Below are 19,889 nucleotides of genomic sequence, written 5' to 3' on the forward strand. Positions count from 1 at the left end.
CGACAACACACCGACGAGGCATGATGTCTCCAAGGTGCGGAAAACAGTCGAAAAAAACGGAAAATAACAGAGCTGATTTGACTCGGTGTTTGAGAAAATGGCGGATTGCTTCCCGATGTGACGTCACGTTGTGACGTCATCGCTCCGAGAGCGAATATTAGAAAGGCGTTTAATTCGCCAAAATTCACCCATTTAGAGTTCGGAAATCGGTTAAAAAAATAAATGGTCTTTTTTCTGCAACATCAAGGTATATATTGACGCTTACATAGGTCTGGTGATAATGTTCCCCTTTAAATATCTGCTTAACTTATGATTTCGAAGCAAGTTATCCATCTAATTGTACACTATAAAAATCAGTGTTTCCCACACATTCATTTATTTGTGGCGGCACGCCACAAAAGAATTACGTCCGCCACAAATGGATTTTTCGGCTTTTGACTCGCTCGACCGCTCATAAAAGCAATGGGACTGTCTGTGAATGTTGATTGTAGTTACACCTCAGGTGCAGTAGGTGGCGGTAGCCTACTATGCATTGTAACTCCGCCAATAGCACTTAATTCACCTGGTGGGCCAGAAGAAGAAGAAGAAGAAGAAGAAGAAGAGGGACGGATGGACGGACGGGATCAAAATACTCGCCGGCTACTTTTCATAATGATGGCGCTTCCTACGTTTCTACCTCAAACGTCCAAAAGCTGCTGAAAGCCTTGATCCAGGATGCCATGGGGAAAAAAACTTAAATGGTGCCTTTTGGCGATAGTTAGCAGCTTGGTGGCTCATAGCCGGCTAGCTAACGCTTGCTAGCGTGGTAGCATTGCTTCATTTTTACAGGTGTTATAGATAGATAGGTTATAGCTGCATCGCTCGCGGCTCGTCATATATTTAACGTTAATCCGTGATTTCACCGAGCGTTTCACTGACGAGCTAACGTGTCCAGGTTATAGCCCTGTTGTCAATAAACACACATGGACTGAAGCTAAATTGTCCACTGTCCACTGCAGCATGTGAATGCAATGAAAAGAATAAAATCTGAGCCAACCAGCTGTTAAAATGTTGTCCAGGTTAATGTTTTGGCCATTAAATGCCCTTCATTTCAAGATTTCAACTGTGATCGGGCTTTAAACAGGTGGTTGACCTGTTCAGATGAGTGTAACTACTACTGGTCAAATAATGTGAAATAGCATTTAATTTGACATGTATGCAATGCCATTTAAATGTAATTATAGATCATAATAATAATAAATACTGTGTAGTGTTGTAAATAGTCAACGGGAAGAATTTTAGTAAGATATAAGCCATGAACACTACACAGCCAGAAAAAAACCTAGGCAGGACAAGTAAAAATATTGGGGCAAGTAGATTTGAGAAGTCAGGCAAGTAGAAAAAAACCTTAACGTTGAACCCTGCATGTGTTGAGCTGCTGCCGCTTAAGGTTAGAAGGCACTGTACATAGAGCGCTTCTGCTCGTTAGTAATAAATTCTAATGTTGGATGTTCACTCCTTCACACAGATGAGTATAGAAAAATATTTTCAACGGCCGAAAAGGGCTCGACTTGGAGAGGAGGTAGGCTTACAGTCCGGACCACAGGTGCGACCTGTTCAGCAGCAGCAGGAGGAGGAGGAGGAGGTTGACTGACTGGCAGGACACCTATGCCTCTGTTTCACTTCATGTTGCTGGTAAATAATATGGTTGTAGTAGTAGGCTAAAGTTAAATTATTTAGTATTCACTAATTAAAGGGGCAGAGCTTTAAGAGACATTTTAGCTTTTATATTTTATAAGATATATTTTTTGTAAGAACCACAATTAATAAATATATTTCAGTGAATCACTAATTGTTCAAATATGTACATAAAATGTTGTAATTATATTCCAACTCCACGTTCTTCTTGGTCATCGGCGCTGCCGCCGCCACCCCCCCCCCCCCCCAAAGTGAAAGGCCAAAGTGAGTCAGAGAAAATGCAGTCCTTTATAAATTATTTAAGGTTAGGTAGCAAATGTGTCACGGACCGGTTCCGGTCCCCGGACCTGTGGTTGGGGACTACTGGTCTACATAACATGTAATGGTGGTTCTTTGGTCAAAATGTTGCATAGATGATGTTTTACACATCATCTTCAAGTCGCTCTCCGACAGTCGCTTCCGGATGCACCGTTTTGTGGGCGGGTCTTATTTATGTGCCTCCACTTCGACAGTGTCTTCTCCCCGTCATCTTTGGTGTAGCGTGCAAGAACGGGAGTGGAAGAAGTGTCAAAAGATGGCGCTAACTGTTTGAATGACATTCAGACTTTACTTCAATCAATAACAGAGCAGCGTCTCCTCATCCGGAAACAACAAGTCCCATGAAAAACCGTCCGATCAAAACTCTCCAATAACTAAAGTTCCTTGGGTGAATAATTTAACTCACAACACCGGTATGTTTTAGTGCTTTCATGGCGAGTTTACTGACAGATATAAGCAAGAACTTTACACTACTTTATATTAGAAATGGCAACAGCGGAGGATGAATGTCTCATAACAAGAAGATAGAAAAAAAGAAGAAGCTTATCGACTACACAGACTACAAAGGTGGACGCGCACAATTTTTCAGGACTTATGCAGAACCCAAATACAGATCAGCAGGTACCAGAAGGAAAGAAAAGTTTCTTTTGCATATGTGGAAGGGGGCGTGGCCTGCGGCGAAGCGGGGTGTGCCAGCACCGGCTTCGAAAACAGCGACAGGTAGATGGCCCACCTGGGCCTGGTTATCTAATCACCTGTCGCTCTGTTAAAAGGCAGCAGGAGCTGAAGGAGAGTAGGAGCGAGAGCGAGAGAAAAAGACAATTGCTGAAAAGCCACAAAAACACTGTATTTGAAAAAAAATAGAACGTCATTGTGAATCTGAACTGGACTCTCATGTCGATGCTTGATGGTCCGAAGAACCCACTGGAGGGCAACCTCCACAATTTGTTGCCCAACTCCCACTCCAACAACTCTCTCCTCCCGGCTGTTTCCTTTTACCATCCACGCACCTGTCGCTGATTTCGAAGCCGGTCCTGGCACACCCCGCTTCGCTGCAGGCCCGCAGGCCACGCCCCCCTCCACAGCATAACATTGCGAAACAAAACACCAGATAGTATGTCTTACCTTATACACCCACCATAATAATACTCCTATGTTGAAGCACAGCCCAATAGAGTTAAAATAAAGTACCAATGATTGTCACACACACACTAGGTGTGGTGAGATTATCATCTGAATTTGACCCATCACCCTCACCGGAGCAGTGAGCAACTGTGGCCGCGCCCGGGAATCATTTTTTGTGATTTAACCCCCCAATTCCAACCCTTGATGCTGAGTGCCAAGCAGGGAGGTAATGGCTCCCATTTTTATAGTCTTTGGTATGACTTGGCCGGGGTTTGAACTCACAACCTACCGATCTCAGGGCGGACACTCTAACCACTAGGCCACTGAGCAGATCCATCACACGGCTTCATAGCTTACCAAAGTCGTACTAAAACATTTTGATAGATTTTAGAGCGCCGTGTGTAATGTTCTATATTTTCAATGGAACATATAAAATGTTGGTGTTGTTTACTTGAGTCATATTGCCATCATAGTGCAGTCTATACGTATCTCTTATGTGTGACTGCCATCTACTGCTCACACTTATCATTACACCATGTACCAAATAAAATTGCTTTGAGGTTGGTAAGCACAACCAGAATTATTCCGTACATTTGGCGCACCGGGTTGTAAGGCGCACTGTCCAGTTTTGAAAAAGAACTGAATTTTAAGCGTGTGTCTTATAGTCCAGAAAATATGGTACATGTTTTATAAAGTCCACAAAGTTCAATGAGCAGAAGGTGTGTGATGTGTGACCGTGTGTTGACTTTAGTTGTTGGTTATAGTTCATTTACACCATGAGTGGGGACAGTTGTTTGGATTGGGTCATACATTATGATGCTGTGTCGGCGTCACTTTCACATGAAAGTTATGATCATTGACCATTAATGCCATCCTCGCCCACTAGAGGGCAGCAATATCACTCCAGTGCAATCAACAGGGGACTGAATTTTTGGCAAATTCAGCCTGTGGAGTGACGACGAGCGCCCGTTATCTCACCGTGTACGAGTCCCAGTTCCACGTCCCCCGTGCTGGATGAGACGCAGCTGGACTCGGCATAGATGGCCTTGACCTTCAGACCGCCACGTTCCGTGGAGACCTTCATGGTGGTGCCCTGCAGCTTCTTGACACGAACCGCCTGCACCACACAAGCAGAGTTTATTGGCCACATTTCCAATGCATACTCAGCCAGTCACATGTTGAAGCCAGGCCATCGCTGCCCCCTGGTGTTCGAGCGACAAACAACACTTAACACTGTCTCCTGAAGCGCTGATGTCCACGTTGCCGTGGATGCTGCCCACGCTGACGTCTCCACCCGAGCGCACCTCCACTTGATGACCCTGAAGAAACAGACATGAGGGACTCACTTTATCTGACTTTTACAACTTTGAATTGCACTCTAGGCAGAAATATACAGCATACTTGCCAACCTTGAGACCTCCGATTTCGGGAGGTGGGGGGCGGGTGGTGTGGTGGGGGGCGTGGTTAAGATATAGCTATATATATATATATATATATATATATATATATATATATATATATAAATAAATAAAATAAATACTCGAATTTCAGTGTTCATTTATTTACACATATACACACACATAACACTAATCTCCTCATTGTTGAGTTAAGGGTTGAATTGTCCATCCTTGTTCTATTCTCTGTCACTATTTCAGAACACACACATTATACAAATATACATTATAAAATCAATAAGAAAACGGGAGCTCTAATTTGGGAGTCTGAATTAGGATCAGAAATTCCTATATAAACATTGCGCACTCACGTCGCCATTTTGTATTGATTACTGCAGCTGTGCACTGGATTCATTCACAAATACAAACTACAACTCACAAACACTTTAGAGTTAGGCTCCGCCATCGGAATGTGTACTTAAACTTATAAAGATCACATGGATATTATTCAGTGAGTTGATTCACCAAAACTAACCTGTTATACAGGAGGAAAAAGCACACAGGACGTTTCAATTGTTCACAGACTGGTCGCTCTCATCAGAATGACAAGACACTTCCGGTCTGCAGGTGATAGCATTCAATTGGGAAGAAACGCACTACTGCCCCCTACTGACCAATGTGAATACTGATAAATGTGTAATGACAGCTCCAAAAACGAATTCAAACCACAAAATAAAATAAATAAATCAACACAAAAATGTGACACATTATGGGTGGGTCACATATGCATGTACAGTAGATGGCAGTATTGTCCTGTTTAAAAGTGTCACAACATTGCTGTTTACGGCAGACGAACTGCTTTACGGTAAACAAAAACTTTACTGCTGTTGTTGTGTGTTGTTACCGCGCTGGGAGGACGTTAATGAAACTGCCTAACAATAAACCCACATAAGAAACCAAGAACTCGCCCTCCATCATTCTACAGTTATAACGTGAATGGGCAGGCATGCTTTATATTGTGGGAAAGCGGACGTGAAAACAGGCTGTCAACACGTCACTCAGGTCCGCATGGAGCTGGAGGGGGCGTGGCCTCCAGCTCCGCCTGAATTTCGGGAGATTTTCGGGAGAAAATTTGTCCCAGGAGGTTTTCGGGAGAGGCGCTGAATTTCGGGAGTCTCCCGGAAAATCCGGGAGGGTTGGCAAGTATGATATACAGGCTTCGTTCACCTTTTCCATGGCCAAATTCAAGCACTTTTTATGGACTTTCAAGATCAATTTTCCAGTTTTTCCAGTACCCTTCAAAAGGCGAAAACCAGTGTGAATCAATCCATAGCCTTGTTGTGTGAGCGCATCGGTGAGGTCACACACTGATGTTGGTGGAGAAGGCCTGGCTCTCAGTCTCCGTTCTAATTCATCCCAAAAGGTATTCTATCGGGGTTCAGGTCAAGACTCTGTGCAGGCCAGTCAAGTTCATCCACACCAGACTCTGTCATCCATGTCTTTATGGACCTTGCTTTGTGCACTGGTGCACAGTCATGTTGGAAGAGGAAGGGGCCCCACTCCAAAGTGTTCCCACAAGGTTGGGAGCATGGAATTGTCCAACATGTTTTAGTATCCTGGAGCATTCAAAGTTCCTTTCACTGGAACAAAGGGGCCAAGCCCAACTCCTGAAAAACAACCCCACACCATAATTTGTCCTCCACCAAATTTCACAATCGGCACAATGCAGTCCAAAATGAACCGTTCTCCTGGCAACCTCCAAACCCAGACTCGTCCATCAGATTTCCAGATGAAAAAGCGTGATTCATCACTCCAGAGAAGGCGTGTCCACTGCTCTAGAGTCCAGTGGTGACGTGCTTTACACCACTGCATCCCACGCTTTGCATTGGACTTGGTGATGTATGGCTTAGATGCAGCTGGACGGCCATGAAAACCCATTCTATGAAGCTCTCTGCGTACTGTACGTGGGCTAATTGGAAAGTCACATGAAGTTTGGTGCTCTGTAGCAACTGACTGTGCAGAAAGTCTTTGCACTATGCTGACCTCTCTGTCAGTTTACGTGGCCTACCACTTGGTGGCTGAGTTGCTGTTGTTCCCAAACTCTTCTGAGTGACGTGTTGACAGCCTGTTCACACGTCCGCTTTCTCACAATATAAACAGCTAATGATGGAGGGCGAGTTCTTGGTTTCTTATGTGGGTTTATTGTTAGGCAGTTTCATTAACGTCCTCCCAGCGCGGCAACAACACACGACAACAGCAGTCAAGTTTTCGTCTACGTAAAGCAGTTCGTCTGCCGTAAACAGCAATGTTGTGACACTCTTAAACAGGACAATACTGCCATCTACTGTACATGCATATGTGACCCACCCATAATGTGTCACATTTTTGTCTTGATTTATTTATTTTATTTTGTGGTTTGAATTCGTTTTTGGAGCTGTCATTACACATTTATCAGTATTCACATTGGTCAGTAGGGCGTTTCTTCCCAATTGAATGCTATCACCTGCAGACCGGAAGTGTCTTGTCATTCTGATGAGAGCGACCAGTCTGTGAACAATTGAAACGTCCTGTGTGCTTTTTCCTCCTCTATAACAGGTTAGTTTTGGTGAATCAACTCACTGAATAATATCCATGTGATCTTTATAAGTTTAAGTACACATTCTGATGGTGGAGCCTAACTCTAAAGTGTTTGTGAGTTGTAGTTTGTATTTGTGAATGAATCCAGTGCACAGCTGCAGTAATCAATACAAAATGGCGACGTGAGTGCGCAATGTTTATATAGGAACTTCTGATCCTAATTCAGACTCCCAAATTAGAGCTCCCGTTTTCTTATTGATTTTATAATGTATATTTGTATAATGTGTGTGTTCTGAAATAGTGACAGAGAATAGAACAAGGATGGACAATTCAACCCTTAACTCAACAATGAGTGGACGAGTGTTATGTGTGTGTCTATGTGTAAATAAATGATCACTGAAATTCAAGTATTTCTTTTATTTATTTATATATATATATATATATATATATATATATATATACCGTATTTTCCGCACCATAAGCCGCCCTGGGTTATAAGCCGCGCCTTCAATGAACGGCATATTTCAAAACTTTGTCCACCTATAAGCCGCCCCGTGTTATAAGCCGCATCTAACTGCGCTAAAGGGAATGTCAAAAAAACAGTCAGATAGGTCAGTCAAACTTTAATAATATATTAAAAACCAGCGTGATGTGGGCACGCATGGAGTCGTATATCAACATGGACGGAGCTGCGTGAAAAAAACCACCCGGCCTCTTCGCGTAAACTTCCCTTAACCACTCGCTCATCTTTTCTTCATCCATCCATCCCTTCGAGTTAGCTTTTATGATGACGCCGGCTGGAAAGGTCTCTTTTGGCAAGGTCTTCCTTTTGAATATCACCATGGGTGGAAGTTTCTGGCCATTAGCATGGCAAGCTAGAACCACAGTGAAGGATGACTTCTCATTCACTGTGGTGCGAATATTCACCGTACGTGCTCCCGTTGTATCCACAGTGCGGTTCACAGGAATATCAAAAGTCAGTGGAACCTCGTCCATGTTGATAATGTTCTCTGGCCGGATCTTTTTTTCAGCTATCTTGTTTTTACAATATGCACGGAAAGTAGCCAGCTTTTCTTGAAAGTCTTTAGGCAGTTGCTGTGAAATAGTAGTCCGTGTGCGGATGGAGAGATTGCGTCTTTTCATGAACCGGAAACCTGTCGCTTAGTAGGAGCCATTTTGTGGTCTTTACAGATGTAAACACACAAAGGAAATGAAACGTAATATCCGCGCGCTTCTTCTTCTTCTTCTACGGGGGCGGGTGGTTGCTTACAGTAGAAGAAGAAGCGCTTCCTCTTCTATGGGGGCGGGTGCTTACCTTGGCGGTTGCTTGCCGTAGAAGAAGAAAAAAGATGGCGGCTGTTTACCGTAGTTGCGAGACCTAAACTTTATGAAAATGAATCTTAATATTAATCCATATATAAAGCGCACCGGGTTATAAGCCGCACTGTCAGCTTTTGAGTAAATTTGTGGTTTTTAGGTGCGGCTAATAGTGCGGAAAATACGGTAGCTAGAATTCACTGAAAGTCAAGCATTTCTTATATATATATATATATATATATATATATATATTAACCACGCCCCCCGCCCCACCCCCGACCACGCCCCCACACCCACCCCCCACCTCCCGAAATCGGAGGTCTCAAGGTTGGCAAGTATGTAATGAAGTGAAGTATATATCTGCAGCTAATATAATGTGGTGGGAAAATAGGGTAATGAAGTGTTGTACTCACCTTGACGGAGTGCAGTGAACATGCGCCTTTTTCTGTGTGCACCTGGCAGATGTCACACTCCATATTCTTCACCTCCACGTTGCCTTTCCCACGGGTGTTAATGAAGATATCTGACATACAAACAGTGGATCAGTGTGCTGATGATGAGGAGAAAGCGTTCAGTTGTGTACTCACTACTCTTAATGGGAGCAGACACATGAACCGACAGGCTGCTGTCGTCCCTCTCGGCCAAGATGAGCAGCTCCTTGCCGTGTTCGTCGTAATGGACGTCAAAGTCATCAACACCCTCCTCCTTTCCTCCGCGGATAGTGACGAAGGCTCGGTCGGCTTCAGGGAAGGCATGCGGGTCCACAGGCTGGATGGATATACTGCAGGCCAGCCGCGCTCGCACCGTGCTGAAGGGGCTCACCGCCAGGGAACACTCCCTCAATGTCCGCCTCACCTCGACGTCTTCTCCGGTCAACTTGGCGGAGGTGAAGAGTGACTGACGGCGCCTGATAAGGCCGGCGGTTCGACACCAGGACCGGACAACGCCGGCCCGCTGAGCTGCCGAGTTCCAGAACATCATGGTAACTTTCCGACTGAACCCCCAACACGAGAATATTTCATGATAGATGTGCGGGGACTAGTGTGGCCGCCATTGTTGTTACACTTAACGCCATGTCAGGTGTGAGTTCAGCGGTCACTTCCGGTTGAATGTATTGCTTCGAAGCTATTTTCTTGTTAAAAATTTCAAAACAAAAGCTTACCATAGCTAAATAGTAATGTTTTAATGTGTCTGTGTGTTATTTCAATAGAGTATTTTTGCCTTTTATCTCCTATTTTACGAATTATTGCAACCTTATAACCCAATTTTAAATCTAAATGTGTATTTAAAGGCGTCACAGTATTTTATTTTTGACAGACCGGATGTGGGACTTGGGTATAGTTTTCAATCTATTCAAGACTAATTGACATTTTTTACATGTGTGTGTGAGTTCAGCGGTTACTTCCGGTTGAATGTATTGCTTCGAAGCTAACTTCTTGTTAAAAATTTCAAAACAAAAGCTTACCATAGCTAAATAGTAATGTTTTAATGTATTTGTGTGGGATTTCAATAGAGTATATTTGCCTTTTCTACGAATTATTGCAACCTTATAACCCAATTTTAAATCTAAATGTGTATTTAAAGGCGTCACATTCTTTTATTTTTGACAGACCGGATGTGGGACTTGGGTATAGTATTCAATCTATTATTGACATTTTTTAAATATGTGTGTGAGTTCATGGTTACTTCCGGTTGAATGTATTGCTTCGAAGCTAATTTCTTGTTAAAAATTTCAAAACAAAAGCTTACCATAGCTAAATAGTAATGTTTTAATGTATCTGTGTGTTATTTCAATAGAGTATTTTCGCCTTTTATCTCGTATTTTACGAATTATTGCAACCTTATAACCCAATTTTAAATCTAAATGTGTATTTAAAGGCGTCACAGTCTCTTATTTTTGACAGACCGGATGTGGGACTTGGGTATAGTATTCAATCTATTCAAGAGTAATTGACATTTTTTACATGTGTGTGTGAGTTCATGGTTACTTCCGGTTGAATGTATTGCTTCGAAGCTAACTTCTTGTTAAAAATTTCAAAACAAAACCTTACCATAGCTAAATAGTAATGTTTTAATGTATCTGTGTGTTATTTCAATAGAGTATTTTTCGCCTTTTATCTCGTATTTTACGAATTATTGCAACCTTATAACCCAATTTTAAATCCAAATGTGTATTTAAAGGCGTCACAGCCTCTTATTCTTGACAGACCGGATGTGGGACTTGGGTATAGTATTCAATCTATTCAAGAGTAATTGACATTTTTTACATATGTGTGTGAGTTCATAGTTACTTCCGGTTGAATGTATTGCTTCGAAGCTATTTTCTTGTTAAACATTTCAAAACAAAAGCTTTCCATAGCTAAATAGTAATGTTTTAATGTATCTGTGTGTGATTTTAATAAAGTATATTCGCCTTTTATGACGCACTTTACGAATTAGTGCAACATTATAATCCAATTTTAAATCTAAATGTGTATTTAAAGGCGTCACAGTCTCTTATTTTTAACAGGCCGGATGTGGGACTTAGGGTATAGTATTCAATCTATTCAAGAGCAATTGCAAATGTAGACATTTTTTACATGAGTGTGTGTGAGTTCATGGTTACTTCCGGTTGAATGTATTGCTTCGAAGCTAATGTCTTGTTAAAAATTTCAAAACAAAAGCTTACCATAGCTAAATAGTAATGTTTTAATGTATTTGTGTGTTATTTCAATAGAGTATTTTCGCCTTTTATGTCGTATTTTACGAATTATTGCAACCTTATAACCCAATTTTAAATCTAAATGTGTATTTAAAGGCGTCACATTCTTTTATTTTTGACAGACCGGATGTGGGACTTGGGTATAGTTTTCAATCTATTCAAGAGTAATTGACATTTTTTACATGTGTGTGTGAGTTCATGGTTACTTCCGGTTGAATGTATTGCTTCGAAGCTATTTTCTTGTTAAACATTTCAAAACAAAAGCGTACCATAGCTAAATAGTAATGTTTTAATGTATTTGTGTGTGATTTCAATAGAGTATTTTCGCCTTTTACCTCGTATTTTAAGAATTATTGCAACCTTATAACCCAATTTTAAATCTAAATGTGTATTTAAAGGCGTCACAGTCTTTTATTTTTGACAGACCGGATGTGGGACTTGGGTATAGTTTTCAATCTATTCAAGACTAATTGACATGTTTTACATGTGTGTGTGAGTTCGTGGTTACTTCCGGTTGAATGTATTGCTTCGAAGCTATTTTCTTGTTAAACATTTCAAAACAAAAGCTTACCATAGCTAAATAGTAATGTTTTAATGTATTTGTGTGGGATTTCAATAGAGTATATTCGCCTTTTTCACGTATTTTACGAATTATTGCAACCTTATAACCCAATTTTAAATCTAAATGTGTATTTAAAGGCGTCACAGTCTCTTATTTTTGACAGACCGGATGTGGGACTTGGTATAGTATTCAATCTATTCAAGACTAATTGACATTTTTTACATGTGTGTGTGTGAGTTCATGGTTACTTCCGGTTGAATGTATTGCTTCGAAGCTATTTTCTTGTTAAACATTTCAAAACAAAAGCGTACCATAGCTAAATAGTAATGTTTTAATGTATCTGTGTGTTATTTCAATAGAGTATATTCGCTTTTTACACGTATTTTACGAATTATTGCAACCTTATAACCCAATTTTAAATCTAAATGTGTATTTAAAGGCGTCACAGTCTCTTATTTTTGACAGACCGGATGTGGGACTTGGGTATAGTTTTCAATCTATTCAAGAGTAAATGACATTTTTTACATGTGTGTGTGAGTTCATGGTTACTTCCGGTTGAATGTATTGCTTCGAAGCTATTTTCTTGTTAAACATTTCAAAACAAAAGCTTACCATAGCTAAATAGTAATGTTTTAATGTATCTGTGTGTGATTTTAATAGAGTATAGTCGCCTTTTATGACGTACTTTACGAATTAGTGCAACCTTATAACCCAATTTTAAATATAAATGTGTATTTAAAGGCGTCACAGTCTCTTATTTTTGACAGACCGGATGTGGGACTTGGGTATAGTATTCAATCTATTCAAGACTAATTGACATTTTTTACATGTGTGTGTGTGAGTTCATGGTTACTTCCGGTTGAATTTATTGCTTCGAAGCGAACTTCTTGTTAAAAATTTCAAAACAAAAGCTTACCATAGCTAAATAGTAATGTTTTAATGTATCTGTGTGTGATTTTAATAGAGTATATTCGCCTTTTATGACGCACTTTACGAATTAGTGCAACATTATAATCCAATTTTAAATCTAAATGTGTATTTAAAGGCGTCACAGTCTCTTATTTTTAACAGGCCGGATGTGGGACTTGGGTATAGTATTCAATCTATTCAAGAGCAATTGCAAATGTAGACATTTTTTACATGAGTGTGTGTGAGTTCATGGTTACTTCCGGTTGAATGTATTGCTTCGAAGCGAACTTCTTGTTAAACATTTCAAAACAAAAGCTTACCATAGCTAAATAGTAATGTTTTAATGTATCTGTGTGTTATTTCAATAGAGTATTTTCGCCTTTTATCTCGTATTTTACGAATTATTGCAACCTTATAACCCAATTTTAAATCTAAATGTGTATTTAAAGGCGTCACATTCTTTTATTTTTGACAGACCGGATGTGGGACTTGGGTATAGTATTCAATCTATAATTGACATTTTTTACGTGTGTGTGTGAGTTCATGGTTACTTCCGGTTGAATGTATTGCTTCGAAGCTAACTTCTTGTTAAAAATTTCAAAACAAAAGCTTACCATAGCTAAATAGTAATGTTTTAATGTATCTGTGTGGGATTTCAATAGAGTATATTCGCCTTTTTCACGCATTTTACGAATTATTGCAACCTTATAACCCAATTTTCAATATAACTGTGTATTTAAAGGCGTCACAGCCTCTTATTCTTTACAGACCGGATGTGGAAATTTGGTTATAGTAGTCAATCTATTCAAGAGCAATTGCAAATGTAAACATTTTTTACATGTGTGTGTGAGTTCATGGTTACTTCCGGTTGAATGTATTGCTTCGAAGCGAACTTCTTGTTAAACATTTCAAAACAAAAGCTTACCATAGCTAAATAGTAATGTTTTAATGTATATGTGTGGGATTTCAATAGAGTATTTTCGCCTTTTTTGTCGTATTTTACGAATTATTGCAACCTTATAACCCAATTTTAAATCCAAATGTGTATTTAAAGGCGTCACAGTCTCTTATTTTTGACAGACCGGATGTGGGACTTGGGTATAGTTTTCAATCTATTCAAGACTATTTGACATTTTTTACATATGTGTGTGAGTTCATGGTTACTTCCGGTTGAATGTATTGCTTCGAAGCGAACTTCTTGTTAAAAATTTCAAAACAAAAGCTTACCATAGCTAAATAGTAATGTTTTAATGTATCTGTGTGTTATTTCAATAGAGTATTTTCGCCTTTTATCCCGTATTTAACGAATTATTGCAACCTTATAACCCAATTTTAAATCTAAATGTGTATTTAAAGGCGTCACAGTCTTTTATTTTTGACAGACCGGATGTGGGACTTGGGTATAGTATTCAATCTATTCAAGAGTAATTGACATTTTTTACATGTGTGTGTGAGTTCATGGTTACTTCCGGTTGAATGTATTGCTTCGAAGCTATTTTCTTGTTAAACATTTCAAAACAAAAGCGTACCATAGCTAAATAGTAATGTTTTAATGTATCTGTGTGTGATTTCAATAGAGTATTTTCGCCTTTTATCTCGTATTTTACGAATTATTGCAACCTTATAACCCAATTTTAAATCTAAATGTGTATTTAAAGGCGTCACGGTCTTTTATTTTTGACAGACCGGATGTGGGACTTGGGTATAGTTTTCAATCTATTCAAGACTAATTGACATTTTTTACATATGTGTGTGAGTTCAGCGGTTACTTCCGGTTGAATGTATTGCTTCGAAGCGAACTTCTTGTTAAAGATTTCAAAACAAAAGCTTACCATAGCTAAATAGTAATGTTTTAATGTATCTGTGTGTGATTTTAATAGAGTATATTCGCCTTTTGTAATGCACTGTACGAATTAGTGCAACATTATAACCCAATTTTAAATCTAAATGTGTATTTAAAGGCGTCACAGTCTCTTATTTTTGACAGACCGGATGTGGGACTTGGGTATAGTATTCAATCTATTCAAGAGTAATTGACATTTTTTACATGTGTGTGTGAGTTCATGGTTACTTCCGGTTGAATGTATTGCTTCGAAGCTATTTTCTTGTTAAACATTTCAAAACAAAAGCGTACCATAGCTAAATAGTAATGTTTTAATGTATCTGTGTGTTATTTCAATAGAGTATTTTCGCCTTTTATCTCGTCTTTTACGAATTATTGCAACCTTATAACCCAATTTTAAATCTAAATGTGTATTTAAAGGCGTCACAGTCTCTTATTTTTGACAGACCGGATGTGGGACTTGGGTATAGTATTCAATCTATTCAAGAGTAATTGACATTTTTTACATGTGTGTGTGAGTTCATAGTTACTTCCGGTTGAATTTATTGCTTTGAAGCGAACTTCTTGTTAAACATTTCAAAACAAAAGCTTACCATAGCTAAATAGTAATGTTTTAATGTATCTGCGTGTGATTTTAATAGGGTATAGTCGCCTTTTATAACGTACTTTACGAATTAGTGCAACTTTATAACCCAATTTTAAATCCAAATGTGTATTTAAAGGTGTCACAGTCTCTTATTCTTGACAGACCGGAAGTGGGATTTGGGTATAGTATTCAATCTATTCAAGAGTAATTGACTTTTTTTACATATGTGTGTGAGTGCATGGTTACTTCCGGTTGAATTTATTGCTTCGAAGCTATTTTCTTGTTAAACATTTCAAAACAAAAGCTTACCATAGCTAAATAGTAATGTTTTAATGTATCTGTGTGTTATTTCAATAGAGTATATTCGCCTTTTTCACGCATTTTACGAATTATTGCAACCTTATAACCCAATGTTAAATGTAAATGTGTATTTAAAGGCGTCACAGTCTCTTATTCTTGACAGACCGGATGTGGGACTTGGGTATAGTATTCAATCTATTCAAGACTAATTGACATTTTTTACATATGTGTGTGAGTTCATGGTTACTTCCGGTTGAATTTATTGCTTCGAATCTATTTTCTTGTTAAACATTTCAAAACAAAAGCTTACCATAGCTAAATAGTAATGTTTTAATGTATCTGTGTGTTATTTCAATAGAGTATTTTCGCCTTTTATCTCGTATTTTACGAATTATTGCAACCTTATAACCCAATTTTAAATCTAAATGTGTATTTAAAGGCGTCACAGTCTTTTATTTTTGACAGACCGGATGTGGGACTTGGGTATAGTTTTCAGTCTATTCAAGACTAATTGACATTTTTTACATATGTGTGTGAGTTCATGGTTACTTCCGGTTGAATGTATTGCTTTGAAGCTAACTTCTTGTTAAAAATTTCAAAACAAAAGCTTACCATAGCTAAATAGTAATTTTTGAATGTATTTTTGTTATTTCAATAGAGTATATTCGCCTTTTACACGTATTTTACGAATTATTGCAACCTTATAACCCAATTTTGAATATAACTGTGTATTTAAAGGCGTCACAGCCTCTTATTCTTTACGGACCGGATGTGGGACTTGGGTATAGTATTCAATCTATTCAAGAGTAATTCACATTTTTTACATGTGTGTGTGAGTTCATGGTTACTTCCGGTTGAATGTATTGCTTCGAAGCTATTTTCTTGTTAAACATTTCAAAACAAAAGCGTACCATAGCTAAATAGTAATGTTTTAATGTATTTGTGTGTGATTTCAATAGAGTATTTTCGCCTTTTACCTCGTATTTTAAGAATTATTGCAACCTTATAACCCAATTTTAAATCTAAATGTGTATTTAAAGGCGTCACAGTCTTTTATTTTTGACAGACCGGATGTGGGACTTGGGTATAGTTTTCAATCTATTCAAGAGTAATTGACATTTTTTACATGAGTGTGTGAGTTCATGGTTACTTCCGGTTGAATGTATTGCTTCGAGGCTATTTTCTTGTTAAACATTTCAAAACAAAAGCGTACCATAGCTAAATAGTAATGTTTTAATGTATCTGTGTGTTATTTCAATAGAGTATATTCGCTTTTTACACGTATTTTACGAATTATTGCAACCTTATAACCCAATTTTAAATCTAAATGTGTATTTAAAGGCGTCACAGTCTCTTATTTTTAACAGACCGGATGTGGGACTTGGGTATAGTATTCAATCTATTCAAGAGTAATTGACATTTTTTACATATGTGTGTGTGAGTTCATGGTTACTTCCGGTTGAATGTATTGCTTCGAAGCTATTTTCTTGTTAAAAATTTCAAAACAAAAGCTTACCATAGCTAAATAGTAATGTTTTAATGTATCTGTGTGTTATTTCAATAGAGTGTTTTCGCCTTTTATCTCGTATTTTACGAATTATTGCAACCTTATAACCCAATTTTAAATCCAAATGTGTATTTAAAGGCGTCACAGCCTCTTATTTTTGACAGACCGGATGTGGGACTTGGGTATAGTATTCAATCTATTCAATACTAATTGACATTTTTTACATATGTGTGTGAGTTCAGCGGTTACTTCCGGTTGAATGTATTGCTTCGAAGCTAACTTCTTGTTAAAAATTTCAAAACAAAAGCTTACCATAGCTAAATAGTAATGTTTTAATGTATCTGTGTGTTATTTCAATAGAGTATTTTCGCCTTTTATCTCGTCTTTTACGAATTATTGCAACCTTATAACCCAATTTTAAATCTAAATGTGTATTTAAAGGCGTCACAGTCTCTTTTTTTTGACAGACCGGATGTGGGACTTGGGTATAGTATTCAATCTATTCAAGAGTAAATGACTTGTTTTACATATGTGTGTGAGTTCATGGTTACTTCCGGTTGAATTTATTACTTCGAAGCTATTTTCTTGTTAAACATTTCAAAAGAAAAGCGTACCATAGCTAAATAGTAATGTTTTAATGTATTTGTGTGTGATTTCAATAGAGTATTTTCGCCTTTTACCTCATATTTTAAGAATTATTGCAACCTTATAACCCAATTTTAAATCTAAATGTGTATTTAAAGGCGTCACAGTCTTTTATTTTTGACAGACCGGATGTGGGACTTGGGTATAGTTTTCAATCTATTCAAGACTAATTGACATTTTTTACACGTGTGTGTGAGTTCATGGTTACTTCCGGTTGAATGTATTGCTTCGAAGCTATTTTCTTGTTAAACATTTCAAAACAAAAGCGTACCATAGCTAAATAGTAATGTTTTAATGTATCTGTTTGGGATTTCAATAGAGTATTTTCGCCTTGTGTCTCGTATTTTACGAATTATTGCAACCTTATAACCCAATTTTAAATCTAAATGTGTATTTAAAGGCGTCACAGTCTCTTATTTTTGACAGACCGGATGTGGGACTTGGGTATAGTATTCAATCTATTCAAGACTAATTGACATTTTTTACATGTGTGTGTGAGTTCATGGTTACTTCCGGTTGAATTTATTGCTTCGAAGCTAACTTCTTGTTAAAAATTTCAAAACAAAAGCTTACAATAGCTAAATAGTAATGTTTTAATGTATCTGTGTGTTATTTCAATAGAGTATTTTCGCCTTTTATGTCGTATTTTACGAATTATTGCAACTTTATAACCCAATTTTGAATATAAATGTGTATTTAAAGGCGTCACAGTCTCTTATTTTTGACAGACCGGATGTGGGACTTGGGTATAGTTTTCAATCTATTCAAGATTAATTGACATTTTTTACATATGTGTGTGAGTTCATGGTTACTTCCGGTTGAATGTATTGCTTCGAAGCTATTTTCTTGTTAAACATTTCAAAACAAAAGCGTACCATAGCTAAATAGTAATGTTTTAATGTATTTGTGTGGGATTTCAATAGAGTATATTCGCCTTTTTCACGCATTTTACGAATTATTGCAACCTTATAACCCAATTTTAAATCTAAATGTGTATTTAAAGGCGTCACAGTCTCTTATTCTTGACAGACCGGATGTGGGACTTGGGTATAGTATTCAATCTATTCAAGACTAATTGACATTTTTTACATATGTGTGTGAGTTCATGGTTACTTCCGGTTGAATTTATTGCTTCGAATCTATTTTCTTGTTAAACATTTCAAAACAAAAGCTTACCATAGCTAAATAGTAATGTTTTAATGTATCTGTGTGTTATTTCAATAGAGTATTTTCGCCTTTTATCTCGTATTTTACGAATTATTGCAACCTTATAACCCAATTTTAAATCTAAATGTGTATTTAAAGGCGTCACAGTCTTTTATTTTTGACAGACCGGATGTGGGACTTGGGTATAGTTTTCAGTCTATTCAAGACTAATTGACATTTTTTACATATGTGTGTGAGTTCATGGTTACTTCCGGTTGAATGTATTGCTTTGAAGCTAACTTCTTGTTAAAAATTTCAAAACAAAAGCTTACCATAGCTAAATAGTAATTTTTGAATGTATTTTTGTTATTTCAATAGAGTATATTCGCCTTTTACACGTATTTTACGAATTATTGCAACCTTATAACCCAATTTTGAATATAACTGTGTATTTAAAGGCGTCACAGCCTCTTATTCTTTACGGACCGGATGTGGGACTTGGGTATAGTATTCAATCTATTCAAGAGTAATTCACATTTTTTACATGTGTGTGTGAGTTCATGGTTACTTCCGGTTGAATGTATTGCTTCGAAGCTATTTTCTTGTTAAACATTTCAAAACAAAAGCGTACCATAGCTAAATAGTAATGTTTTAATGTATTTGTGTGTGATTTCAATAGAGTATTTTCGCCTTTTACCTCGTATTTTAAGAATTATTGCAACCTTATAACCCAATTTTAAATCTAAATGTGTATTTAAAGGCGTCACAGTCTTTTATTTTTGACAGACCGGATGTGGGACTTGGGTATAGTTTTCAATCTATTCAAGAGTAATTGACATTTTTTACATGAGTGTGTGAGTTCATGGTTACTTCCGGTTGAATGTATTGCTTCGAGGCTATTTTCTTGTTAAACATTTCAAAACAAAAGCGTACCATAGCTAAATAGTAATGTTTTAATGTATCTGTGTGTTATTTCAATAGAGTATATTCGCTTTTTACACGTATTTTACGAATTATTGCAACCTTATAACCCAATTTTAAATCTAAATGTGTATTTAAAGGCGTCACAGTCTCTTATTTTTAACAGACCGGATGTGGGACTTGGGTATAGTATTCAATCTATTCAAGAGTAATTGACATTTTTTACATATGTGTGTGTGAGTTCATGGTTACTTCCGGTTGAATGTATTGCTTCGAAGCTATTTTCTTGTTAAAAATTTCAAAACAAAAGCTTACCATAGCTAAATAGTAATGTTTTAATGTATCTGTGTGTTATTTCAAT

General features: G+C 37.7%; 1 protein-coding gene across 5 annotated transcripts in view; it reads right to left on the minus strand.

The window, feature by feature from the left end:
• The window catches only part of fam185a (family with sequence similarity 185 member A), a 43,672-nt gene extending 34,161 nt beyond the window's left edge, over positions 1–9,511 (minus strand). For 3 of the 5 annotated variants that reach the window (XR_009810477.2, XM_061924554.2, XM_061924555.2), the window contains exons 1-4: positions 8,996–9,510; positions 8,822–8,931; positions 4,353–4,439; positions 4,099–4,237 (exon numbers count right to left, since the gene is read on the minus strand). Coding sequence is in view for 3 of the 5 variants with exons in the window: in XM_061924554.2 (XP_061780538.1) it covers positions 4,099–4,237; positions 4,353–4,439; positions 8,822–8,931; positions 8,996–9,389 (730 nt within the window). In the remaining 2 variants the exon portion in view is untranslated. Of the gene's footprint in view, positions 1–4,098; positions 4,238–4,352; positions 4,440–8,821; positions 8,932–8,995 lie in introns of all 5 variants that reach the window. The other 2 variants (XR_009810476.2, XM_061924553.2) reach the window with 1 other exon arrangement.
• Between the last annotated feature and the right edge of the window lie 10,378 nt (positions 9,512–19,889).

This window comes from Nerophis lumbriciformis, linkage group LG29, assembly GCF_033978685.3.
Source record: "Nerophis lumbriciformis linkage group LG29, RoL_Nlum_v2.1, whole genome shotgun sequence".
Lineage (NCBI taxonomy): Eukaryota > Metazoa > Chordata > Actinopteri > Syngnathiformes > Syngnathidae > Nerophis > Nerophis lumbriciformis.